The sequence below is a fragment of the Microcaecilia unicolor genome, chromosome 12, assembly GCF_901765095.1.
Source record: "Microcaecilia unicolor chromosome 12, aMicUni1.1, whole genome shotgun sequence".
Lineage (NCBI taxonomy): Eukaryota > Metazoa > Chordata > Amphibia > Gymnophiona > Siphonopidae > Microcaecilia > Microcaecilia unicolor.
This window is the reverse complement of record NC_044042.1, coordinates 19,674,284-19,701,544: the sequence shown is the minus strand read 5'-3', so window position 1 is coordinate 19,701,544 and position 27,261 is coordinate 19,674,284. Positions and strand designations below refer to the sequence as shown.

At 45.5% G+C, this 27,261-nt stretch overlaps 1 protein-coding gene across 3 annotated transcripts in view; it reads left to right on the top strand.

Moving 5' to 3' along the window:
• BRPF3 (bromodomain and PHD finger containing 3) overlaps window positions 1–27,261 on the top strand; it is a 104,863-nt gene that overhangs the window by 6,959 nt on the left and 70,643 nt on the right. For all 3 annotated transcript variants that reach the window (XM_030220639.1, XM_030220641.1, XM_030220638.1), the window contains exons 2-3: window positions 17,555–18,957; window positions 26,493–26,649. In XM_030220639.1, the coding sequence (XP_030076499.1) occupies window positions 17,573–18,957; window positions 26,493–26,649 (1,542 nt within the window). In that variant the 5' untranslated portion in view covers window positions 17,555–17,572. The remainder of the gene's footprint in view (window positions 1–17,554; window positions 18,958–26,492; window positions 26,650–27,261) is intronic.

The window sequence follows — 27,261 nt, the reverse complement described above, 5'->3', positions numbered from 1 at the left end:
GCAGGACGTCAGACTCACAGAAACAGAAGCCTGCGCAGCCTTCTACATGGAATGTTGCTAGTGGAATAGCAACATTCCATGTAGAATCTCCAATAGTAGCAACATTCCATGTAGAATCTCCAATAGTATCTATTTTATTTTTGTTACATTTGTACCCCGCGCTTTCCCACTCATGGCAGGCTCAATGCGGCTTACATGGGGCAATGGAGGGTTAAGTGACTTGCCCAGAGTCACAAGGAGCTGCCTGTGCCTGAAGTGGGAATCAAACCAAAGTCCGCCACCCTAACCACTAGGCCACTCCTCCACTGTTGCTACTATTTGAGATTCTAATTCCACTAGCAACATTCCAGGTAGAAGTCGGCCCTTGCAGCTCACCAATGTGACCGCGCAGGCTTCTGCTTCTGTGAGTCGGACGTCCTGCACATACATGCAGGACGTCAGACTCACAGAAACAGAAGCCTGCGCAGCCTTCTACATGGAATGTTGCTAGTGGAATAGCAACATTCCATGTAGAATCTCCAATAGTAGCAACATTCCATGTAGAATCTCCAATAGTATCTATTTTATTTTTGTTACATTTGTACCCCGCGCTTTCCCACTCATGGCAGGCTCAATGCGGCTTACATGGGGCAATGGAGGGTTAAGTGACTTGCCCAGAGTCACAAGGAGCTGCCTGTGCCGGGAATCGAACTCAGTTCCTCAGTTCCCCAGGACCAAAGTCCACCACCCTAACCACTAGGCCACTCCTCCAATGTGTACTGCATTGGAGTTGCTTATGCAAGTTATATCCAAGGCCACTGAAACATGCCGAGAAACGTTGGGCGTTTATATTGTACTTGACAGCTCATAAAAGTGTGTAGTTATCCATGTTATGTTATTTCAGACTGTTAGTGTATTCAAAGTTGAAATCCAGTCTATTCATTTTTATGGGATTCATTTTATCTTCCTGTATGGACTGTTTGAATATCTTCCATTTGCTTTTTGGTTTATTTGCATTTGCAGTTGGGTTGCCTGTTTTTTTTTTTCTTTATACACTAGAAGAATAAGTGGGATTGAGGGTCTAGTTAGTTACAACTGTCATACTCAGTTTCATCATAACAAAATAGCTCTCCAAAATCAACCCCAGGTTTTTCTTTCCACAAGGAAATAATGCCACATACTTTTTGCCAAAAGCCTCATAGAAATCCATGTGAGAATGCCATTCACACGTTCTAGACTGTAAATGGTTTCTTGCTTATTACCTTAAAACATAGGATTCTATCAGTAAACCTACACAGTTGTTTGCCTTCTTTGACCTCAACAGAATTGTTGTTTGGTTTGCAAACTTTACTTCAGCAAATTGGTTGGCATAATGCATCCAATTCTGTTATGTACAAACAAGTGTTTCTCTCACTTCTAAAGCAAAGTACTTATCAGTAATGTCTATATGCGAATGCCAGAAGCCTAAGAAATAAGATGGGGGAGTTAGAATATATTGCACTAAATAAAAAATTAGATATAATAGGCATCTTTGAGACCTGGTGGGATAACCAGTGGGACACTGTTATACCAGGGTACAAATTATATCGTACATAAGTACATAAGTACATAAGTACATAAGTAGTGCCATACTGGGAAAGACCAAAGGTCCATCTAGCCCAGCATCCTGTCACCGACAGTGGCCAATCCAGGTCAAGGGCACCTGGCACGCTCCCCAAACGTAAAAACATTCCAGACAAGTTATACCTAAAAATGAGGAATTTTTCCAGTCCATTTAATAGCGGTCTATGGACTTGTCCTTTAGGAATCTATCTAACCCCTTTTTAAACTCCGTCAAGCTAACCGCCCGTACCACGTTCTCCGGCAATGAATTCCAGAGTCTAATTACACGTTGGGTGAAGAAAAATTTTCTCCGATTCGTTTTAAATTTACCACACTGTAGCTTCAACTCATGCCCTCTAGTCCTAGTATTTTTGGATAGCGTGAACAGTCGCTTCACATCCACCCGATCCATTCCACTCATTATTTTATACACTTCTATCATATCTCCCCTCAGCCGTCTCTTCTCCAAGCTGAAAAGCCCTAGCCTTCTCAGCCTCTCTTCATAGGAAAGTCGTCCCATCCCCACTATCATTTTCGTCGCCCTTCGCTGTACCTTTTCCAATTCTACTATATCTTTTTTGAGATACGGAGACCAGTACTGAACACAATACTCCAGGTGCGGTCGCACCATGGAGCGATACAACGGCATTATAACATCCGCACACCTGGACTCCATACCCTTCTTAATAACACCCAACATTCTATTCGCTTTCCTAGCCGTAGTGATAGGGTGGATCGAATTGGTGCAGGGGTAGCATTGTATGTTAAGGAGGGCCTTGAATTAAATGGATTGAAAATTTTGCAGGAAACAAAATACATCTTGGAATCCCTATGGATTGAAATTCTGTGTGTAAAGGGGAAAAGTAATAGGAGTGTACTACTGTCTACCTGGCCAGGATGAACTGACAGAAGTAGAAATGTTATCAGAAATTAGGGAGGCTAACAAACTGGGGAACACAATAATATTGGGTGATTTCAATTACCCTGATATTGACTGGGTAAATGTAACATCAGGGCATGCTAGAGAGGTAAAATTCCTTGACAAAATCAAGGATTGCTTTATGGGGCATCTGGTACAGGAGCCAACAAGAAAAGTTCTAGACCTAGTCCTTAGTGGAGCGCATGATCTGGTTCAGGAGGTAATGGTGCTGGGGTCGCTTGGTAACAGTGATCATAATATGATCAGATTTGATATCAATTTTGGAGTAAGTATACATAGGAAATCCAATACATTAGCATTTAACTTTCAAAAAGGAGACTGTGATAAAATGAGAACTGGGGGGGAAAAAAACTTAGAGGAGCAGCTGCAAAGGTCAAAAATTTACATTAGGGGTGGATGCTGTTAAAAAATACTATCCTGGAAGCCCATACCAAATATATTAAAAAAGGAGGAAGGAGACCAAACGACAGCCAGCATGGTTAAAAAGTGAGGAGAAGGAAGCTATTGGAGCTAAAAGAAAATCCTTCAGAAAATGGAAGAAGGATCCGACTGAAAATAATAAGAAACAGCATAAGGAATGGCAAGTCAAATGCAAAGCTCTGATAGGAAGGCAAAGAGGAACATTGAAAAAAAGATTGCATTGGAGGCAAAAACATATAGTAAAAATTTTTTTTAGGTATATTAAAAGAAGCTGGCAAAAAAATCATTTGGACCGCTAGATGACTGAGGGGTAAAAGAGGCACTCGGGGAAGACAAAGCCATAGTGGAGAGATTAAGTGAATTTTTTGCTTCGGTCTTCACCGAGGCAGATTTGGGAGAGATACCGGTGCCAGAAATGGCATTCAAAGCTGAGTCGAAGAAACTGAATGAAATCTCTATACACCTGGAGGATGTAATGGCACAATTTGACAAATTGAAGAGAAGCAAATCACCTGGACCAGATAGTATTCATCCCATAGTACTGATAGAATTGAAAAATGAACTTGCAGAACTATTAATTTTTTATTATATTTGTATCCCGCACTTTCCCACTAAAAGCAAGCTCAATGCGGCTTACATAGTAATAGGTAACACAGAATTTTGTTATGTAAAGTAGGAAATTAAGTATAACATAATAGAAGGATGGATGGGTAGTAAATGGATGGGTAGGTAGGTAGAGACAGGTGATAGAGAGAGGAGGGTAAGGTGGGATTTAGATGTCGTTTTCTCTTCAGTAATATGTAATTTATCGCATGGTACCGGAATATTGGACGTTGGCCAATGTAATGCCGATTTTTAAAAAATGTTCCAGAGGTGATCAAGGAACTTGACTGGTGAGCCTGATGTTGGTGCTGGGCAAAATGGTAGAGACGATTATAAAGAACAAAATTACAGAGTATATTTAAAAGCATGGATTAATGAGACAAAGCCAACATGGATTTAGTGAAGGGAAATTTTACCTCACCAATCTATTACATTTCTTTGAAGGGGTGAACAAACATGTGGGTAAAGGTGAGCCGGTCAATATTATGTATCTGGATTTTCAAAAGGCATTTGACAAAGTACCTCATGAAAGACTGCAGAGGGAGAGTCATATGATAGGAGGCAGTGTTCTATTTATTTATTTGTTACATTTGCTTTTTGGTTTATTTGCATTTGCAGTTGGGTTGCCTGTTTTTTTTTTTGTTATACACTAGAAGAATAAGTGGGATTGAGGGTCTAGTTAGTTACAACTGTCACACTCAGTTTCATCATAACAAAATAGCTCTCCAAAATCTACACAACTCCAAAATCAATTGTCGATTAAAAACTGGTTAAAAGATAGAAAACAGAAAGTAGGGTTAAATGGTCATTATTCTGAATGGAGAAGGGTAGATAGTGGGGTTCCCCATGGGTCTGTGCAGGGACTACTGCTTTTTAACATATTTATAAATGATGTAGATATGGGAGTAACTAGTGAGGTAATTAAATTTGCTGATGACACAAAGTTATTCATTGTGAAAAATTACAAAAGGACCTTATGAACTGGGAGACAGGGCATCCAAATGGCAGATGACGTTTAATGTGAGCAAGTGCAAAGTGATGCCTGTGGGAAAGAGGAACCCTAACTATAGCTACATAATTTGAGGTCACCGACCAGGAATGAGATCTAGGCGTCATCGATTGATATGTTGAAACCGTCTGTTCAGTGTGCTGCAGCGGCTAAGAAAGCAAATAGAATGTTAGGTATTAGGAAAGGAATGGAAAACAAAAATGAGGACGTTATAATGCCTTTGTATAGCTCCGTGGTGCGACCACACCACGAATATTGTGTGCAATTCTGTGAACCGCATCTCAAACAAAATATAGTGGAATTAGAAAATGTACAGAGAAGGGCGAAGAAAATGATAAAGGGGATGGGCCGACTTCCTTATGAGGAAAGGCTAAAGCGACTAGGGCTCTTCAGCTTGGAGAAAAGACGGCTGAGGGGAGATATGATAGAGGTCTGTAAAATAATGAGTGAAGTGGAACGGGTAGATGTGAATCGCTTGTTTACTCTTTCCAAAAATACTAGGACTAGGGTGCACGCAATGAAGCTACAAAGTAGTAAATTTAAAACAAATCTGAAAAAAATATTTCTTCGTTCAACGTGTAATTAAGCTCTGGAATACATTGCCAAAGAATGTAGTAAAAGCAGTTAGCATAGTGGGGTTTAAAAAAGATTTTGATAGCTTCCTAAAAGTAAAGTCCATAAACCATTATTAAAATGAACTTGGGGAAAAGCCACTGCTTATTTCTAGAGTAAGCAGCATAAATGTATTGTACTATTTTGGGATCTTGCCGGGTACTTGTAACCTGGATTGGCCACCGTTGTAAACAGGATACTGGGCTTGATGGACCTTTGGTCTGTCCCAGTATGGCAATACTTATGTACTTATAAGCGGAGGAGTAGCCTAATGGTTAGAGCATTCTTCAACAAATTTTGATTAAATCTAGGAGCCAGTAGAGAAGACCTCTCTTGCTTCTCCTCCCCCACTATCTCATGTACCCCCCCAGCCTTTATCCAGTTTTTCTCTCTGTCTCATGTACCCTTTCCCACCAGCCTTTATCTGGTTTTCTTTCTTGGACCCTGACACCTATTCCCCTTGCCGGCAGAAAAAAAAATCACATATTTTCTGGTTCCATGGTGTGACTTGGCTCTCTGTAAGCTTGAGCCATGCTGTTCAGTAAGTTTGGATTGGTCATGCTGTTTAAAGTTTTGCAAGACTAGAAACCGCAAAGCTCCAAAACTTCCTGAACAGTGCAGCTCAAGCTTACAAAGAGTCAAATTGTAGCAGGGAAGCATGAAACATGCTGTTTTTCTATAGCACCACAACCAAAAAAATACCGTTTAGATGCAAAAAAAAAAATTCCAGGTGCCAGAGTGCAATTTCTGGGCACCAAGATGACCTGGGGTTTGTCGAGTCCTGGGTTAGAGCACTCGCTTTAACATTCAAGAGTGCCCGGTTTAAATTCCACCACTGCTCCTTGTGATCTTAGGTGAATCACTTAAACCCTCTATTGCTTCAGGTACAAAATTAGATTGCGAGCTCTCCAGGGACAGGGATCTGCAGTACCTAGTGTACCTGAATGTAACTCGCCTTGAGCTACTACTAAAAAAAGATATGAGCAAAATCCCAAATAAATAAAAACTGCAGTTGTGGCTCTTCTGAAGTCTGCTTTATTGAATACTATTTGTAGCAGCAACTTCCTGTACTTCCCACTACTGTTTGGACCAATCCTCACTAAAAGACACTGCCTTTGGTTAACCTACCTGCGTAATCTGGCTGCTTTCACGCTGTTTTTCTTACAGGCTGCTCCTAAATATAAGAAAGACATGAGCGGCTCTGAGGTTCGGAGTCGCACAGATGTGAATCTGACTCAATCCTGTTTGTTGACGGAAAAACAATAGTTGCTCATCCGTAACATATACAAAAGTAGAAAGGTGGATGCTGTATGTGCCATGGTAAAGGGGGCCTAGAGAAAAGTGGATGGGGTATGTGTACCATGGGAGGTGGGGGCTGGAGAAATCTGCAGGAGATGTGTCATGGAGGTTAAGAAACAGAGAAACATGACAGCAGATAAAGGCCATATGACCCATCCAGTCTGCCCATCCTCTGTAACCCCTAATTCTTCCTGTTCCTAAGCGATCCCACATGCTTATCCCATGCCTTTTTAAATTCTGGAACAGTCCTCGACTCCACCACCTCCACCAGGAGGCCATTCCATGCCTCCACCACCCTTTCTGTGAAATAATACTTCCTTAGGTTACTCCTAAGCCTATTCCCTCTTAACTTTGTCATATGCCCCCTCATTCCAGAGCTCTCCATTTGGGAGAGAAAGGTGAGGTGGAGGTTGTGCTTCAGGATGGAGAGAGCCCTTGGGAACAGACAGACCTGGGTCTTGTTGGAAGTTAGGGAGAGAGAATGTGTGTGGGGGGAGGGGGAGTGAATGCTGAGGGGTAGGGAGAGAGAATGGTGGAAGGCAAAGAGCTGCTAGAGAGTAAAGAATGGGGAAAAGAGATGGGGTGGGGTAGGAGGAGAAAAATGGCAGATGTTCACCTAGGAGAAGGGGCAGGGAAAACTGGGGGCTAAACTGATGCCGGTGATCTAGGTCTGAGGCCTAGGTAGCATATGCTCTGTCTACCTGTCCTTTTCACTTTTGTATGATCTAACTGTATTTCCTTCCTTTCTTTTGGATTAACAGGATCTGTTTTCTCCTTTGTAAACCACTCAATGTATATCGCAATGGGCAGTATATCAAATATTGAATAAACTTGAAATTTATCAAGGGAGAGGAAGAGATATAAGCTAAGAGAGAGCTGAAGGAGGTGGAACCTGTAAAGGAAAACAACTGCAGTAGGATTTTTTTTTTTTTGTTACATTTGTACCCCGCGCTTTCCCACTCATGGCAGGCTCAATGCGGCTTACATGGGGCAATGGAGGGTTAAGTGACTTGCCCAGTGTCACAAGGAGCTGCCTGTGCCTGAAGTGGGAATCGAACTCAGTTCCCCAGGACCAAAGTCTACCACCCTAACCACTAGGCCACTCCTCCACTGTTGCTACTATTGGAGATTCCACTAGCAACATTCCATGTAGAAGTCGGCCCTTGCAGATCACCAATGTGGCCGCGCAGGCTTCTGCTTCTGTACGTGCAGGACGTCAGACTCACAGAAACAGAAGCCTGCGCAGCCTTCTACATGGAATGTTGCTAGTGGAATAGCAACATTCCATGTAGAATCTCCAATAGTAGCAACATTCCATGTAGAATCTCCAATAGTATCTATTTTATTTTTGTTACATTTGTACCCCGCGCTTTCCCACTCATGGCAGGCTCAGTGCGGCTTACATGGGGCAATGGAGGGTTAAGTGACTTGCCCAGAGTCACAAGGAGCTGCCTGTGCCTGAAGTGGGAATCGAACTCAGTTCCTCAGGACCAAAGTCCACCACCCTAACCACTAGGCCACTCCTCCACTGTTGCTACTATTGGAGATTCCACTAGCAACATTCCATGTAGAAGTCGGCCCTTGCAGATCACCAATGTGGCCGCGCAGAAGCCTGCGCAGCCTTCTACATGGAATGTTGCTAGTGGAATAGCAACATTCCATGTAGAATGTCCAATAGTAGTAAAATTCCATGTAGAATCTCCAATAGTAGCAACATTCCATGTAGAATCTCCAATAGTATCTATTTTATTTTTGTTACATTTGTACCCTGCACTTTCCCACTCATGGCAGGCTCATTGAACATTATTAATTTTTTTTGAGGGGGGGGGGGGGGGGGGTTTGCCGGGTTCTTGAAACCTGGATTGGCCGCTGTCGGAGACAGGATGCTGGGCTTGATGGACCCTTGGTCCTTTCCCAGTATGGCGGTGCTTATGTGCTAAAGTGGCTAGGGCTCTTCTGCTTGGATAAGAGATGGCTGAGAGGTGATATGATAGAAGTCTATAAAATATTGACTGGAGTGGAACAGGTAGACGTGAATCGCTTATTTACTCTTACCAAAAATACTAGGGCTAGGGTGCACACAATGAAGTTACAAAGTAGTACATTTAAAACAAATTGGAGAAAATATTTCTTCACTTAACGTGTAATTAAACTCTGGAATTCGTTGCCAGAGAATTTAGTAAAAGTTAGCTTAGCGGTGTTTAAAAAAGGTTTGGATGGCTTCCTAAAGGAAAAGTCCATAGACCATTATTAAAATGGACTTGGGGAAAATCCACTGCTTATTTCAAGAATAAGCAACATAAACTGTATTGTACTGTTTTGGGATCTTGCCGGGTACTTGCAACTTGGATTGGCCACTGTTGGAAACAGGATGCGGGCTTGTTGGACCTTTGGTCTGTCCCAGTATGGCAATATTTATGTTCTTATGTACTTCTATTCATGAGGATTCTGTTTTGTTTCTAGTGGAACTTTTATCCTGTTTGACTCAGTTCCCTCAACATATAGTCCCATTCCTCTACTAGTTTGATCTACAGTGTAATTGGATTTTCAAAAGGCATTTGACAAAGTGCCTCATGAAAGACTCCTGAGGAAATTAGAGATGGGATAGGAGGTAGTGTCCTATTGTGGATTAAAAACTGGTTAAAAGATAGAAAACAAAGAATAGGGTTAAATGGTCTGTATTCTCATAAGAACATAAGCATTTGCCATACTGGGACAGACCGAAGGTCCATCAAGCCCAGTATCCTATTTCCAATAATGGCCAACCCAGGTCACAAGTACCTGGCAATATCCCAAAACAGTAGAATACATTTTAGGGTGTTTATCCTAGAAATAAGCAGTGGAGTTTTCCCAAGGTCATGTTCATAATGGCTTATGAAGAAGGGTAGATAGTGGGGTACTGCAGAGGTCTGTGCTTGGACAGCAATTACTTAACATATTTATAAATGATCTAGAGATGTGAATGACTAGTGAGGTAATTATATTTGCTGATGACACAAAGTTTATTCAAAGTTGTTAAATCGCAATCGGATTGTGAAAAATTGCAAGATGACCTTACAATACTGGGAGACTGGGCATCCAAATGGCAGATGACATTTTTTTAATTTATTTTTTGTTTGTTACATTTGTACCCCGCGCTTTCCCACTCATGGCAGGCTCAATGCGGCTTACATATTGTATACAGGTACTTATTTGTACCTGGGGCAATGGAGGGTTAAGTGACTTGCCCAGAGTCACAAGGAGCTGCCTGTGCCTGAAGTGGGAATCGAACTCAGTTCCTCAGTTCCCCAGGACCAAAGTCCACCACCATAACCACTAGGCCACTCCATGTAAACAAGTGCAAAGTGTTACATGTGGAAAGAGGAACCCAAACTATAGCTACGTGATGCAAGGTTCCACATTAGGAGTCATCGACCAGGAAAAGAATCTAGATGTCATCGTTAAGGATAGAGGAAGAGACGGCTGAAGGGAGTTATGATGGAGATCTATAAAATAATGAGTGGAGTGGAATAGGTAGACGTGAACCACTTGTTTTTTCTTTGCAAAAATACTAGGACTAGGGGGCACACAATGAAGCCACAAAGTAGTAAATTTAAAACAAATTGGAGAAAATATTTCTTCACTCAACTTGTAATTAAACTCTGGAATTTGTTGCCAGAGAATATGGTAAAAGCAGTTAGCCTAGCTATCCAAAAAGGTTTTGATAGCTTCCTAAAAGAAAAGTCCATAAGCCATTATAAGATGGACTTGGGGAAAATCCACTGCTTATTTCTATGATAAGCACCATAAAATGTATTCTACTGTTTTGGGATTTTGGCAGGTAGTTGTAACCTGGATTGGCTACTGTTGAAAACAGGGTACTGGGCTTGATAGATCTTCGGTCTATTCCATTATGGCAACACTTATGTTGTTGTGTTATATCATCATTGTGATATAATTTGTACCCTGCTATCACAATGTCTTATTGGTTATCCTCCTTTCACCAGGTCTTTGAGATACCTGTTTCTCCGAGGACAAGCAGGCTGCTTGTTCTCACATATGGGTGACGTCCACGGCAGCCCCAGGTCCGGAAAATCTTCCTAGCAACAAAAGTTGCTAAAGCCTTAGAACGTGCGGGTGCGTGGCCACCTTCCCGCCCGTCGCACGATAGTCCCACATCAGTCTTGTTTTTTCCGCAGTCAAGAGCGGCTGTTTACGGCGGTTCTGTTGCCCCAGAAAAGAAGAGCCTTCAATTTAGCCGGCTTTCGCAGATTTTTCTTCGTTTTTGAGCTCGTGTTCGAGCAGTTCCGTTTTTTCTTTAAAAAAAGAAAGTTTCCTGATTTCTTCTTAGTTTAGCCCTCAAGTAAGTTTTCTTTTGTCTTCGTGTGCGGCCATTTTGGCCGCCCGTTCGGGTTTTCTTCCCTTTTTGTGCCCTTCCTTTGGCACCATCGCAAATTTTGATTTCACCGCCGCTGCTATTTTTCCTTTGATAACATCGAGGCTCATCAGCGGCTTCAAGAAGTGCACTCGGTGCAACTGGGCAATCTCAGGCACCGACCCTCATGCATGGTGTATTCAGTGCCTTGGGCCCGATCATCGCCCAGACGCATGTAAGTTGTGTTTTAGCCTTAAAAAGCGGACATAAGTGTCGAGACAAGCTCAATGGGAATGCCTGTTTGGAGCTCTGCCCGGTACTTTGACATCGGCGGCGGTACCGAGGTTGGCACCGTAGAGTGCATCGACCTCAAGAGCGCAGGTAATGGCTGTCCAGAGACCATCACATACTGGCAGCAGTGAACCATCGAGTGGGTCTCCACCTGCCTCGAGGCCTCCTGTGGTACAGGCCCATCGGGACCAACCCCTTTCGGACCCAACCCCGAGGAGGCGTGTGGATTCCACGTCTTCCTCGTCGGTACCGAGGGGTACCGGTGACGTGCTTCGAGCGAAGGCAAAGAAGCACCATCATCGGTCCCCTTCTTGTCACGGTACCAAGAGCTCTGGGGCATCGAGGGAATCGGCACCCGTGAAGCATCAACGCCGGGAGGACCGCTCACCCTCCATACTAGAGGTGTCAATGCGCCGGTCTCCGGACAGCCCAGTACTGCCTCCTCCTCGGCAGATTCTGGCCTCGACTCCAGCACCGATTCCACAGCTTTTCTCGACAGACACTCTTGACGAGCGCCTCCGAGCCATTCTTCCAGGGATCCTGGAAGGGCTGCTTCAATCGTCTGTTCCGGTACCGGGGGTGCTTGCGCCATCGGTACCATCAATAGATGTGGCGGCTGGCTCTCTGCCTGTGGTGAGGCCTTCGATGTCGGTGCCGCTTGCGGCATCGGCCTCGGCTGCCACCAGAGTTGACTCTCTGTTGACATCGATGGAGGGAGCTTCATCGCTGCCGGCACGGGAGTCAACTTCTCAGCATTGCCATCAAGGACATAGCTCCTTGGCGTTGAGACGGGCTCGGCTTCTGACTGCAGTCCGAGAACTCCTGTCCGATACCGAAGGAGAAGCCTCATGGGAGGCAGAGGAAGACCCAAGACATTTCTCTTCTAAGGAGTCTTTTGGCCTTCCCTCTGACCCTACTCCTTCGCCAGAGAGAAAGCTTTCTCCCCCGGACAGTTTGTCTTTCTCGTCCTTTGTCCGGGAAATGTCTACGGCCATTCCCTTCCCGGTGGTAACTGAGGATGAGCCCAGGGCCGAGATGTTTGAGGTCCTGGACTATTCTTGCCACCTAAGGAGTCATCCACTATTCCTCTACATAATGTCCTCAAACAGACATTGTTAAGGAACTGGATGAAACCATTATCTAACCCCACCATTCCTAAGAAGGTTGAGTCCCAGTATTGGGTTCACGGGGACCTGGAGTTGATGAAGGCCCAGTTGCCTCATGACTTGGGGGTTGTGGATTCCGCTCTCAAGAGAGCCAAGAGTACGAGAGATTTCGCCTTGGCGCCCCCGGGGCGGGAAGCTCGGACTTTGGACTCTTTTGGGAGGAAGGCCTACCAGCCAGCTATGCTCATCTCCAAAATTCAGTCTTAACCAGCTCTACACGAGCATTCACTTGCGGAACAATGTAAAGCAACTGGCGGACTTGGTCGATCAGCTCCCTTCGGAGCAGGCCAGGCCTTTTCAGGAGGTGGTCAGGCAGCTGAAGGAGTGTCATAAATTCCTGTCCAGGGGTACTTACGATTCTTTTGCTGTGGCATCCAGAGCTGCTGCTCAGGGTATAGTGATGCGCAGACTCTCATGGCTGCGTGCCTCTGACCTCGACAATCGAGTCCAGCAGCGGCTTGCGGATGTTCCTTGCCGGGGGGATAATATTTTCGGCGAGAAAGTAGAACAGGTGGTACAGCAACTCCACCAGCGGGAAACCGCATTCGACAAACTCTCCCACCGGGCGCCTTCAGCATCTACCTCATCAGGTAGACGTTTTTATAGGGGAAGGAGGAATGCTGTCTATACTTAATAAGCGTAGGTACAATCCACCTTCCCGCCAGCCTGCTCAGGCTCAGCCCCAGCGCGCTCGTTCACATCAACAGCGTGCGCCTCGACAGGATACTGCAGTTCCCCAGCAAAAGCAGGGGATGGGCTTTTGACTGGCTCCAGGCGAGCATAGTCACAATAAAAGTGTCCGTGCCGGACGATCTACCGGTTGGGGGAAGGTTAAAATTTTTTCACCAAAGGTGGCCTCTTGTAACCTCCGATCGGTGGGTTCTTCAAATAGTCCGGCAGGGATACTCCCTCAATTTGATATCCAAACCTCCAAATTGCCCACCCGGAGCTCAGTCCTTCAAAGCACAGGCAGGTACTTGCAGAGGAACTCTCCGCTCTTCTCAGCGCCAATGTGGTCGAGCCCGTGCCACCGGGGCAAGAAGGGCTGGGATTCTATTCCAGGTACTTCCTTGTGCAAAAGAAAACAGGGGGGATGCGTCCCATCCTAGACCTAAGGGCCCTGATCAAATATCTGATTCGAGAAAAGTTCAGGATGCTTTCCCTGGGCACCCTTCTTCCCATGATTCAGAAAAACGATTGGCTATGCTCCCTGGACTTGAAGGATGCTTATACACGCATCCTGATACTGCCAGCTCACAGGTAGTATCTTCGATTCCGTCTGGGAACACAGCACTTCCACTGTTGTGTGCTGCCCTTTGGGCTTGCCTCTGCGCCCCGGGTGTTCACCAAATGGCTGGCGGTCGTTGCAGCGTCACTACGCAGGCTGGTAGTGCATGTGTTCCCTTATCTCGACGATTGGCTGGTGAAGAACACCTCGGAGGCAGGAGCTCTACAGTCCATGCAGATGACTCTCAAACTCCTGGAGCTACTCGGGTTTGTTATAAATTACCCAAAGTCCCATCTCCTTCCAGTTCAACAACTAGAATTCATAGGAGCTCTGCTGGACTCTCAGACAACTCGGGCCTATCTTCCCGAGTCGAGGGCGGACAACCTTCTGTCCCTGGTTTCCTTGGCCAGAGCGTCTCAGCAGATCACAGCTCGACAGATGTTGAGACTTCTGGGCCATATGGCCTCCACAATTCATGTGACTCCCATGGCTCGTCTTCACATGAGATCAGCTTCCCACTGATGTCAAGCTGTGGGGGGTCTAGAGGATATGATCCAACTGTCCACCAACTTTCGGAATTCCCTTCAGTGGTGGACAATTTGACCTTGGGACACCCATTCCAAATTTATCAGCCACAAAAAGTGCTGACGATGGATGCATCCCTCCTGGGGTGGGGGGCTCATGTAGATGGGCTTCACACTCAAGGAGCTTGGTCCTTTCAGGAAAAAGGTCTTCAGTTCAACCTCCTGGAATTGTGAGCGATCTGGAACGCTATAAAGGCTTTCAGAGATCGACTATCCAACCAAATCATTTTGATTCAGACAGACAATCAGGTTGCCATGTATTCCACCAACAAGTAGGAGGGCACCGGATCTCGCCCTCTGTGTCAGGAAGCCATCCAGATGTGGCTTTGGGCTCGCCGTCACGGCATGTTTCTCCAAGCCACTTATCTGGCAGGCGTAAACAACAGTCTGGCCGACAGGTTGAGCAGGATAATGCAACCTCACGAGTGGTCTCTCAACAGGACAGTTGTCCGCAAGATCTTCTGAGCGTGGGGCACCCCCTTGGTGGACCTTTTTGCCACTCAGATCAATCACAAGGTCCCTCAGTTCTGTTAAGACTTCAGGCCTACAACAGGCTAGCCTCAGATGCCTTTCTCCTACATTGGGGGTCAGGCCTTCTGTATGCATATCCTCCCATACCTCTGGTGGGGAAGACTTTGCTGAAACTCCAGCAAGCCCGCGGAACCATGATTCTGATTGTGCCCTTTTGGCCGCGTCAGATTTGGTTCCCTCTTTTTCTTGAGTTGTCCTCCGAAGAACCGTGGAGATTGTAGTGTTTTCCAACCCTCATCACTCAGAACGAGGGGGCGCTTCTGCATCCCAACCTCCAGTCTCTGGCTCTCACGGCCTGGATGTTGACGGCGTAGATTTCGCCTCCTTGGGTCTTTCTGAGGGTATCTCCCGAGTCTTGTTTGCTTCCAGGAAAGATTCCACGAAGAGGTGTTACTCTTTTAAATGGAGGAGGTTTGCCGTCTGGTGTGACAAACAAGGCCCTAGATCCTCGCTGTTATCCTACACAGACCCTGCTTGAATACCTTCTTCACTTGTCAGAGTCTGGTCTTAAGACCAACTCCGTAAGAGTTCATCTTAGTGCTATTAGTGCTTATCATTATCGTGTGGAGGGTAAGCCTATCTCTGGACAGCCTTTAGTTGTTCGATTCATGAGAGGTTTGCTTTTGTCAAAGCCCCCTGTCAAACCTCCTACGGTGTCATGGGATCTCAACGTCGTCCTCACCCAGCTGATGAAAGCTCCTTTTGAGCCACTGGATTCCTGCCATCTGAAGTATTTGACCTGGAAGGTCATTTTCTTGGTGGCTGTTACTTCAGCTCGTAGAGTCAGTGAGCTTCAAGCCTTGGTAGCCCATGCACCCTATACTAAATTTCATCATAACAGAGTAGTCCTCCGCACTCACCCTAAGTTCTTGCCGAAGGTGGTGTCGGAGTTCCATCTGAACCAGTCAGTTGTCTTGCCAACGTTCTTTCCCCATCCTCATGCCCATCCTGCTGAACGTCAGTTGCATACATTGGACTGCAAGAGAGCATTGGCCTTCTGTGTGGAGCGGACAAGCCCCTTCAGACAGTCCGCCCAAATGTTTGTTTCTTTCGACCCCAACAGAAGGGAGTGGCTGTCGGGAAACGCACCATTTCCAATTGGCTAGCAGATTTCATTTCCTTCACTTACGCCCAGGCTGGGCTGACTCTTGAGGGTCATGTCACAGCTCATAGTGTTGAGCCATGGCAGCGTCAGTGGCCCACTTGAAGTCAGCCACTATTGAAGAGATTTGCAAGGCTGCGCCGTGGTCATCAGTCCACACATTCACATCTCATTACTGCCTTCAGTAGGATAGCCGACGTGACAGTCGGTTTGGGCAGTCGGTGCTGCAGAATCTGTTCGGGGTTTAGAATCCAACTCCATCCCCACCCCCCTAGGCCCATTTTTATTCTGTTCCAGGCTGCACTCTCAGATGTTTCTTCGTAGGTCAATTTTTGTTATGTCCTCGCCGTTACGAGGCCCAATTGACCCTGTTTGTTGTTTTGAGTGAGCCTGGGGGCTAGGGATACCCATATGTGAGAACATGCAGCCTGCTTGTCCTCGGAGAAAGCGAAGTTACTTACCTGTAGCAGATATTCTCCGAGGACAGCAGGCTGATTGTTCTCACCAACCTGCCCGCCTCCCCTTTGGAGTTGTTCTTTTCTTTGGTTTTGCTTCATAAGTTGACTAAAGCGGGACTCTTGCGCGATGGGCGGGAAGATGGCCACACATGCGCGGTGCTTTAGCAACTTTTGTTGCTAGGAAGATTTTCCGGACCTGGGGCTGCCGTGGACATCACGCATATGTGAGAACAATCAGCCTGCTATCCTCGGAGAATACCTGCTACAGTTAAGTAACTTCGCTTTATCAACCTCTTCATTCAGCGCTATACTTACTCTTCCATTCAGGTCACATCATCAGTGGATGAGGATCACAGAATCAAGGCTTTCCCCCTCCTTTGAACCTCCACTGTGACCTGTGCCCAGTAGTGGCAGTCGGCATGGGTCCTGTGAGTCAGTGACCATTCATAGGTTCTGCCCCTTTCCTCTACATAGACTTCCTTTTAGTCTGGAATTAAACGTACAGGGTACTGTGGTGTGAGTACACATTAACAGGGCCCTTGATGACTGCTGCTACTGTTGCCACCACTGCTGCTGCTATGCTTTGGATACGTGAGGTAAGGAGGAACTGGATGAAGAAAGGCATGGAGGTCTCCTTTTTTTGCCTTCATCATTTGGAGATCACATTAATTTTTAAGTATTAAAAGCACTTTTATACTTGCTTGTGGGGAAAAGCTAAGAGATGCTCAGGAGCACCTGATTTGGAATGATGTATCTTTGAAGGAAGAAAACAGGGAAGTTAGTAGTGTCTGTATACCTGTCCTTTACAAACTTTTATCCACTAAGACCCCATATAGCTCCTTTTTAAAGCATAGCACCAGCAGCTTGGTTCCCCAAAATGTTGTCCAGTTGCTAACATACCTAAGACCCTCATCCCACATTGAGGCTTCACAGCTCTTGCCTGTTTCTGAGATCTTGCTCATGAATATAAGTACATGCTGATTTTCTAGTTACTGAAACACATTGGCTGCTTTGCTTTACAGTTGGTCCCTTTTTTAATGGAAATTAAGAAAAAAAAATGTAGAAAGTGAACCATACAGTATAGAGAGTTTTTGTGTTATGTATTTTTGGGAAATGTGGGTTGCCTCGTATGCCTTCTCTACAAATTAAAATGTCTTATAGCCTCATGTAGATATCTCATTTTATTTATTTATTTATTTATTCATTCTTCGATTTACTATACCGCTTCATCTGTTAAGGCAGGGCTAAGCGGTTTACAAACTAGGATACAAATAGAAAGGTCCTCCAAATATATGACAGAAATCATTCAGTCAAGTTTTGTGTGATCTAGCTTATTCTCTTGTGTAATTGGTATCGCTTGTGTTTGTTCTTTGCAGGTCATTGATTTCACAGACATGAGGAAGCCCAGGAGGAGGTCCAAGCAGAACTCCGAGGGGAGACGTTCACCTTCTCCCTATAGCTTGAAATGTTCTCCCACTCGAGAGACCCTGACTTATGCCCAAGCTCAGCGGATTGTGGAGGTGGATATTGATGGCCGACTTCATCGCATCAGCATCTATGATCCCCTCAAAATCATTACGGAAGATGAACTGACTGCCCAGGACATCACTGAATGTAACAGCAACAAGGAGAACAGTGAACAGCCACTTTTCCCTTCCAAGTCCAAAAAAACACTGTCCAAAGGCAAGAAGAAAGAAACCTGTTCTAAGCATACACCTGGTACGTCCTTGCAGTTACCTCAGCCTAGTTTCCGGGTGATGGATTCTGTTTGCCAGCCTGATGCACCACCTCTTCCTGCAGCATACTACCGCTACATTGAGAAGCCACCTGATGAGCTGGATGCCGAAGTTGAATATGACATGGATGAGGAGGACATGGCTTGGTTGGACATAATAAATGAGAAGCGGCGCAGCGATGGGTATGGCATAATTTCAGCAGACAATTTTGAACTTCTTTTGGATCGGTTGGAGAAGGAGTCCTACCTGGAGAGCCGCAACAGTGGGAACCAACAGTCTCTAATTGATGAGGATGCTTTTTGCTGCGTCTGTATGGATGACGAGTGTCATAACAGCAATGTCATCCTTTTCTGTGACATCTGCAACTTAGCTGTGCATCAAGAGTGCTATGGGGTGCCCTACATTCCTGAGGGACAGTGGCTCTGTCGTTGCTGCCTACAGTCCCCTTCTCGTCCTGTTGATTGTGTTCTTTGTCCAAATAAAGGTGGAGCCTTCAAACAGACTAGTGATGGTCACTGGGCACATGTTGTATGTGCTATCTGGATTCCAGAGGTTTGCTTTGCAAACACAGTGTTTCTGGAGCCTATTGAGGGCATTGATAACATCCCACCTGCCCGCTGGAAGCTGACATGCTACATCTGTAAACAGAAAGGCATGGGGGCCGCTATCCAGTGCCATAAAGTGAACTGCTATACTGCTTTCCATGTGACCTGTGCCCAGCGGGCTGGTCTCTTCATGAAGATTGAGCCTATGCGAGAGACAAGTATTAACGGCACAACATTTTCTGTACGTAAGACTGCCTTCTGTGAAGTGCATTCTCCGCCTGGAATGGTGAAGAAGGGACCCGTGGATGCAGCCAATGAAGAGGAGGAGGTAGCAGAGGACAAGGGGGAAGGTGAAGAGGATGTCGATAAGGGTGTCCGAAAAGGATCACTAAAAAAAAGTAGAATAAAATTGAAACAAAAGATCAAGAAGGAGATGTGTAATGCAGCAGGACGATCATCTTTACCAGTTGTGACTGTGACACAGATACCCTCATACAGGTCAGTTTCTCTGTGCTGCCACACTCTAACTTTTCTAAAGTTTTGGATTTCTCAAAAGAAGAATCTTTGCATTTTATGACAGTTTACAAGGATTTCTGATATACAAAATGAAAACTCAAGAAGGTGTGGAGGAATTGCGGTTTCTGACCTTGGTTAATAGTTTGCTTGACTACCAGCAGCACTGCAGGAGCAGGGCCCCTGTGAGCTCTATTACTGTGACTTCCCTTCAGAAGCCAGTATGGCTTATTCAAGAGAAATTGTCCACTCTTTCCCCCCCCCCCCCCCCCCCCACACCTAGCTAAGCTCTGTGAATTACATCTCAAGGAATAACTTTAAAAATGTTAATTTTATATTCCTGAAAATATTTTTGTGTATATGGGAGAGGAGAAGTATGCTTTAATTCTAAAAGTTAACAGCTTTTTCCTTAGCATCCCTCCGGACCAGCCCAGAAATGACTGATGTGTTGTGCACACCTACCAGCAGGTTGAGACTGAGAACTCTGACTCTTACATGAGCCTATAATATCCATGCCTAGCCTCAGTTTGAATCAGTATTCTCAGTCTTCAGCAGGTGGAAAATGTGGTGAGCCCTTCAGTCTTAGTATTTTCTTCTTATTCATTCTTTACTCTCTCTCTAAAAAAAAAAAAAAAAAACCCTTTAGGCTGCCTTTCTGTGCTTCATCAGGGTTACTTTTGCTGGCAGAGGCTGAGGCCAGTGGGTGTTCTCTTGTGCCATGGAGGTGCTACACTCGGGCGACTGAGTCCCTCCCCCCTCCCTTACACCCCGGGTACTCCTGTGCAGGGCTAGCTGACTTAACTTTTGTACTGTAAGTACATAAGTAATGCCACACTGGGAAAAGACCAAGGGTCCATTGAGCCCAGCATCCTGTCCACGACAGCGGCCAATCCAGGCCAAGGGCACCTAGCAAGCTTCCCAAATGTACAAACATTCTATACATGTTATTCCTGGAATTGTGGATTTTTCCCAAGTCCATTTGGTAGTGGTTTATGGACTTGTCCTTTAGGAAATCATCTAACCCCTTTTTAAACTCTGCCAAGCTAACCGCCTTCACAATGTTCTCCGGCAACGAATTCCAGAGTTTAATTATGCGTTGGGTGAAGAAAACTTTTCTCCAATTTGTTTTAAATTTACTACACTGTAGTTTCATCGCATGCCCTTAGTCCTAGTATTTTTCAAATGCGTGAACAGACGCGTCACATCCACCTGTTCCACTCCACTCATTATTTTATGTGCCTCTATCATGTCTCCCCTCAGCCGTCTCTTCTCCAAACTGAAAAGCCCTAGCCTCCTTAGCCTCAACCGCTTCGAAAGAAGGGTGTTTGTGTGCTGAGAGGAGACAGCCATGTTTTATATTTGTAAATAAAACAAAACGGGGACACTGGATTTGATTCCTCGTTACTGCCTGTTTTGCTGGCTAGGAGCGACTATCTGTCCGCTGAGTCTGGATGCACTTGGTTCTACTGGGGGGGCCATTAGTGGAAGGTTGAAATGGCGTGCTGTTTGCACCGCGGTGTAACTGCCAGTGACGTTTGCAAGTATTGCATGGCATTGGTGACGGCAGGGACTCCGGAGCAGGTTGATTTGGTGTGCTCAGGTAGTGTCAGTGGGACCGCAGCTCTGTGTGGAGAGCTGGGTGCTGGCAGACCAGAAGTTCCCATTTCGGCGGGAACTGCCACCATTTTGGATTCTCTGTGCAGTTCTGGAGTGATCTCCATGGCTTACACCTCAATCTTCCCTTCAGTGGCTTCTTCGACAGTGCAGGGAGGGAATTCCCGAGGGGGTTTTCCACCGGAGTTTGTATTGGCGATATATAAAGCCTGACTTTTTAAAGCAGTCCTCCCCTTTTGGATGTCACCCTGGGACCCTCCAGGGGGCTGCCATCTTCCTTATCTAAGTACCCTAGAGTGCTCTGCAATGAGGAGGTGGAGGATGAAGCTCCTGGAGAGTGCATAGACTCTGACCGTTTCTGCATGGTTAGGAGGAAGGACCGTGGGAGGACAGAGATCTCAAGATATTGACAGGGCCTTTTCCCCTCGGTGATCTCCTTCCATGGGAAGACTCCTTGGTGGTCTGTGTTTCCACAAGAAGGACCTGCAGGAGCTCATCACTTTAGTCTCTTCCACTCTTAATTTTGAGGATGAGCTAGTGACTGTAGTACAGTGGATGGTGGACCCTTTGGTGAAAGGGATCCGTAAGTCAGGTAAGACTTCCCATGCATAAATACATCAGAGGTATAGTTCAGGCACAGTGGGTCATTCCAGATGCTCCTTTTCACTTTGCCAGGTCCATGGTTTATATTTACCCTCTTCTGGATCAGGGTAAGTCTTTGATGAAGCCTCCTGTCATTGACGTGGTGATATCAGTCATCACCAAAAGGACTACAGTGCCAGTTGATGGAGGTACCGCATTGAAAGACCCTCTGGATCATAGGATGGAGTCTCTGTTGAAGCACTGTTTCGATAGTGTTTCTGCCTTCTCGGTTCAGGCTGCCAGTTGTGGAGTTTTGGTGGCCAGAGCTTTTGTTGGTCGGATCATGTTCTGGACAGAACTTCTGATGACATGTCCTTGATTGATATGGAAGTCTCACAGATTGAGATGGGGTCTGCTTTTTTGGCAGATACACTGTATGATTTGCTTCAGGCTTCAGCTAAATCTGTGGCTGTCAGTGTAGCTGCCCAGTGTTTTCTCTGGCTTCACTGTTGGTCAGCAGATGCGGCTTCCAAGTCTCTAAGCTCAGTAAGTTTCCATTTAAAGGGACCTTGTTGTTTGGTGAGGAGCTGGACAAGGTGGTCAAGGGTTTTGGGGAGTCCAAGGTGCCTCGGCTTCTGGAGGATCGTCCTCGGTCAGAGGGTTGTGGCTTCCTGGCTGGTAGAGGCCGTGTGTGTGATTTAGGCGTTTTGGGGCTGGGAGGTTTGCTTGTACCACTGGGGGAGTGGTCAGGCGTCTCAAGTCCAGAGTTGCCTTTTGCAATGAAGGTGTCGGGGCACATCCTCTAGTTCCTGTAGAAGCTCGCTTAAGAGAGTTTTGGAGGTGGGCCCAGATATCCTTGGAACCTCAAAATTGTTTGCGATGGGTACGCCTTAGAGTTTGCTCGGCCCCTCCCAGATGCCTTTCTGGAGTCTCCCTGTCATTCATGCGTAAAGGCAGGGGACAGTTGAGGATAAACCTCACGAGGCTTTTGCGTCTAAGGACAGTTTGTCCAGTTCCATGAGAAGAGATGGGCACAAGGCGTTATTCCATGTATTTTGTAGTTCCCAAGAAAGATGGAACTTTTTGTCCCATTTTAGATCTCAAAAGCGTAAATCGAGTTCTAAAAGTCTCTTCCTTTCATATGGAGACTCTTTTATCTGTCATTGTCGCGGCTCATTTGGGAAAATTTCTGACCGTGTTGGATGTGACTGAAGCTTATCTTCACGTTCCAATCCTCCGACAGCACCAGTGGTTCTTTCATTTTGCAATGTTGGGATGCCATTATCAGTTCTGTGCCATGCCTTTTGGTCTTGCCATTGCAAAACCAAAAGGCATGGCACAGAACTGATAATGGCATTGCTCCTCAGACCTTTACCAAGGTGATGGTGGTGGTCGTGGCGGCTCTGCACAGGGAAGATGTCCTGGTGCATCCCTCTCTAGTTATCTGGCTAATCAGAGCCAAGTCATATCGATAAAGTCTCCAAGTAACAACCAGAGTCGTTCAGTTTCTGGAATCCTTTGGTTGGGTAGTGAATCCCCTCAAAGGCCACTTGGCCCCGACTCAGACTCTGGACTATCTTGGGTCTCCTTCAACACCCTCCTAGGCCACATATTTCTTCCTGTTACCTGGATTCACAAGTTGCAGGATCAGTTTGCCACCTCATTCACCGTCTGGTCCCCCGGGCCAGGGATTACCTTCAGGTTCTCGGCTCCATGGTGGCAGCTATAGAGGTGGTGTCATGGGCCAAGGCTCATATGCGTCCATTTCAACGGTTTCTACTCTTCTGATGGTGTGTTCTTTAGAGGACCGATTACTGCTCGAAGCAGCAAACACAAGACTCAGTTGGTGGCTTCTTACTCCTAATCTCTCCAAAGGGTTTCCATTGGATCAATGAATGATTGTAACAACAGATGCCAGCTTATATGGGCTGGGAAAGCCCATTGTCTGGGACAATTGGTGCAGGGCCTGTGGTCCCAAGAGGAAATGTCCTATCCCATAAATCTGGTAGAGACCAGGGCAATACGATTGGACAGTCTATATGCAAAGCGGTAAGAGTTCTCTCAAAACAATGCTATGGTAGTGGCTTATGTCAGTCATCAAGGCAGCACAAGAAGTCACCAGCTGGCAAAGGAGACAGTACGCTCATGAGTTGGGTGGAGTGTCATCTCTTAGATCTATCTGCAGTTCATGTAGTCAGGTCGTAGAATGTGCAGACCGACTTTCTCAGTCATCAGACTCTGGATCCAGGGGAGTGGGCCCTGAGTCCAGAGGCTTATGGCTGTATAGTCTATCGTTGGGGTGTCCCGGTAATGGATCTGATGGCAACGCGTCAAAATGCCTATGTGATTCTTCAGTTGGAGAAAGGATTGTTGGTCAGAGGGCATCAATGCTCTGATTCAGCCCTGGCTGGGGAGCTTACTTTACGTGTTTCCTCCACGGCCTCTCTTTGGTCTTGTCATTCGGCGAATCGAGAGTCACAGAGTGCTGGTGGTGCTAGTAGCTCTGGGTTGGCCGAGAAGACCATGGTATGCTGATCTGATGCGGCTGGTGGTAGACTTGCCACTGAAACTGCTGGACTCAGAAGATCTACTGAGGCAGGGGTCCACGTTCCATGCCAAATCTGACTCTGTTTTGTCTTACAGCTTGGCTCTTGAGAGGGCTTAGCTAAGAAAGAGAGAGGGTATTCTGCGAAGGTCATTGTTACTGTGCTGAAGTCTTCCCATACCTCAACGTCTCTCGCTTATGTGCACGTTTGGAAATTTTTCAAGGTCTGGTGTGCGGATCGCAATATAGAGGCTTTATATGTTTCCATTGCTCAAATTTTGGATTTCTTGCAAGACGATTTTGACAAAGGTCTGGCTCTTGGTTCTCTAAAAGTTCAGATAGTGGCCTTGGCTTGTTTTCGGAGCAGAGTCAAGGGCAGGTCCTTAGCGAGTCTTCCCGATGTCAGGTTTCTAAGGGGTGTTAGTCTCCTGTGACTGCCGAGGTGTGCTCCTTTTCCTTCTTGGGATTTGAACCTAGTTCTCTCTGCTTTGGTTCGTCCTCCATTTGAACTGCTCACAACTTCCTCTCTCAAGGATTTGACTCTCAAAACTGTTTTCTTGGTCACGATGTCTCCAGCCCGGTGACCAAGCTTACAGGCGCTTTCGTGTAAACTTTTCCAAGGAGGAGGGTAGTTTTGTGGCCAGTTCCTTCTTTTCATTTGAATCAAACTGTCGTGTTACCCATTCTGGGCTCTTCAGGTACAGATGAGCAATGTCGTCTGAGGAAGCTAGATGTGCGCAGAGTTTTGCAGGGGTATTTGCATAGGATGGAAGACTTGTGGCAGTCAGACCATCTCTTCATTCTAATGGGTGGTTGTTGGAAAGGTCTGGCTGCTTCTAAAGCTACTATTGCAAGGTGGATTAAGGAGACCATTGCTTCTGCTTATCTTCTTTCCGGCAGAATGGTTTTGCAAGGTGTTTGGGCTCATTCCACAAGGGATGTTGCCTCCTCTTGGACGGAGTGGTCCCTCATTCCCCCTTTGGACAACTGTAAGGCAGTGACTTGGTCGTCTCTCTGTACCTTTGTTCGTCACTGCAGGCTGGATGTTCAAGCTTGTCGGGAAGCAGATTTTGGCAAACGCATTCTTACTACAGGGCTTTGTGGATCCCGCCCTTAAATAGACTGCTCTGGTGCTTCCTGTCAGTCATTTCTGGGCCAGTCCAGAGGAATGCTAAGGAAGAAGAAATTAGATATTACCTGCTAATTCTCTTTCCTTTAGTCCCTCCAGACAGGCCTAGATCCTGCCCTCTGCATTATACTGGTTCTGTCCTGGATAGGCGTTTGAATTATTTGACTTTGCGGAGAGATAGCCGGTTCGGGTGTTCTGTGCTGAGCTCTAGTTTTTGTTGTTGCATTTAAAAAAAGCAAAAAAAAACCCCAAAAACATTTTTATGTTTGTTTTTTAAGCCAACTCTTGCTTGTTTACTGTGTGGCTGTTTGGTGCCCTGTCAAGAGCACAGCTACGGCTTCCTTTCCTTTCTTTTTCTTCAATTGCTTTGGTAGGGAAATACTGATTCAACAGACTAGGCATGGATATTATAGGCTCGAGTAAGAATCTGAGTTCTCAGTCTCCATCTGCTGGTAGATGTGCACAACCCATCAGTCATTTCTGGGCTGGTCCGGAGGGACTAAAGGAAAGAAAATTAGCAGGTAAGATCTAATTTCTCCTCTGTCCTTTTTATTGGTGCTGTCTTTGTCTTTGAAAAGGCATTCTTTGTGTTTCTAACCTTTTTATTGGCTTTACGTACTCTGGAAACTTTTCTCCAGTTTTCTGCTTTTCTCCTTTTCATGGGTCTTCCAGCATATATGGTCATTGAAGGATCCTACTCACCTCTTCTAAAATGTTCCTCATGTCTGAATACTGTTCATGTTTTGGGGGGGGTCAAAGGTTCAAGTACAGCTGTCCACCACTTTGTCTCTTCTTATCAGCAAAAGCTGTCTTTAATGTTGCACTGATTTGTTGTTGGCCTGTCCTCCTATGTTCTTATTTCTTCATAGACCTTTGTTTAATCTTCTTTTTTGTCCAAGGCAACCATGATTTCAGTTAACAGATGACTGAATAATTGAGGTATCTGCTGTTTTGATTTATTGTCCCATTAACACTCATCTTTCTGCCAGAATTGTTTGTTTCATTATAAGCATGCCCCACCTATCTTGGCTTGTGTGGCTTCTTAAATGTCTTAGTTTTACTGTTACCTTCAAGGCCCAGGACCATTTTCTTCTTTCTGCATACCACTGCATCTAAGCAGATTATGTTCTTAGAATAAATGTGCGATCTTCTGTATCCTTCATTTCCAGTTTCTGCTTTCAGTCAGAATGCATGTGATGTTCAAAAAAAAAAAAAAATGCTGTATTTTTATGTTTCAGTTAAGTTGATTATATTTAATCTTTTGATTCTGTAGCTTTTTTAATGGTCTGTCTATTGGTTCCATACTTACAACAAATCCTTTTTACCAGTTTTATCTGGCATGCTGAACTTTATTTGAATTCCTAGGCTGTCAGTAAATTTTGAAAGCTTCATTTTATCTAGGATGTTGTGCACCAGCACTGAGGTGTCCAGTCACATTGCTTAAGATCTCTGTTCCAGAATAAGATGCAAAATAATGGGCTAAAATGTGTTTGCTTATGTAACAAGTGTTTTTCCACCTTTTGCTGGGAGGTAACTCTTGGTCCATTTACAGCTCTTATCAGCAAGTCCATGATTTCCTTCCAGGGCAGAAAGAAAAGTTCTCCACTGTGGCTAATTACTTAACCCTTTTCCTTTCCTGTACATTGACAGGTTGATTAAAATCTGCAATGGGGTTTCCCTCCAGAGGAAGAACCAATTTATGCAGCGGCTGCACAACTACTGGTTACTAAAGCGTCAGTCCCGGAATGGAGTGCCACTGATACGACGCCTGCATTCACATCTGCAGTCACAGAAGAATGCAGAGCAGGTACCCTCTATCTTCCCTGTGGCACAACAACAAAGAGAGCAGCAGTGAGGTGGTAGCTGGAGTGTACAGCTATTCAAAATGCATACTGTACAGCAACAGTCTGAGAGTATCAGAAGAATAGCAGATCCATGGTGAGGGAGTTATGGAACAAGAATGCAAGTAAAAAGAGCAGCCCAAGTTTCCAAATGTATTAAAAATATTGATATACCGCTCATGGGAATGACCTTCTGTGTGGTGACAATAAAATATCAAGTAAACCAGGAATAAATAAAAAGATAAAGAACACCATAATTAATAAGAAAGAGAGAACAACAGTCCATAACCACATGCAAACAAAACTTATAAACAGCTAGCCCCGGAGCAGATGAGCTGAGCCCTGGCCAGCAGCCTCAGCAAACAACCTGGGGCTGAAGATTGGTTCTAGTAAACCAAATTAAATTTCTCCAAAAGCTTCTTGGAACAATAATGCCTTCAATTGTCTTTTAAACACATGCAGTGATACTTCTGATCTTAAGTCTGGAGGCATGGCATTCCAAAAAAGTGGCCCAGACACACAAAACATTTTAGCACGCAGTTTCTCAAACCTAAAAATCTGAAACAAGGGAACAATCA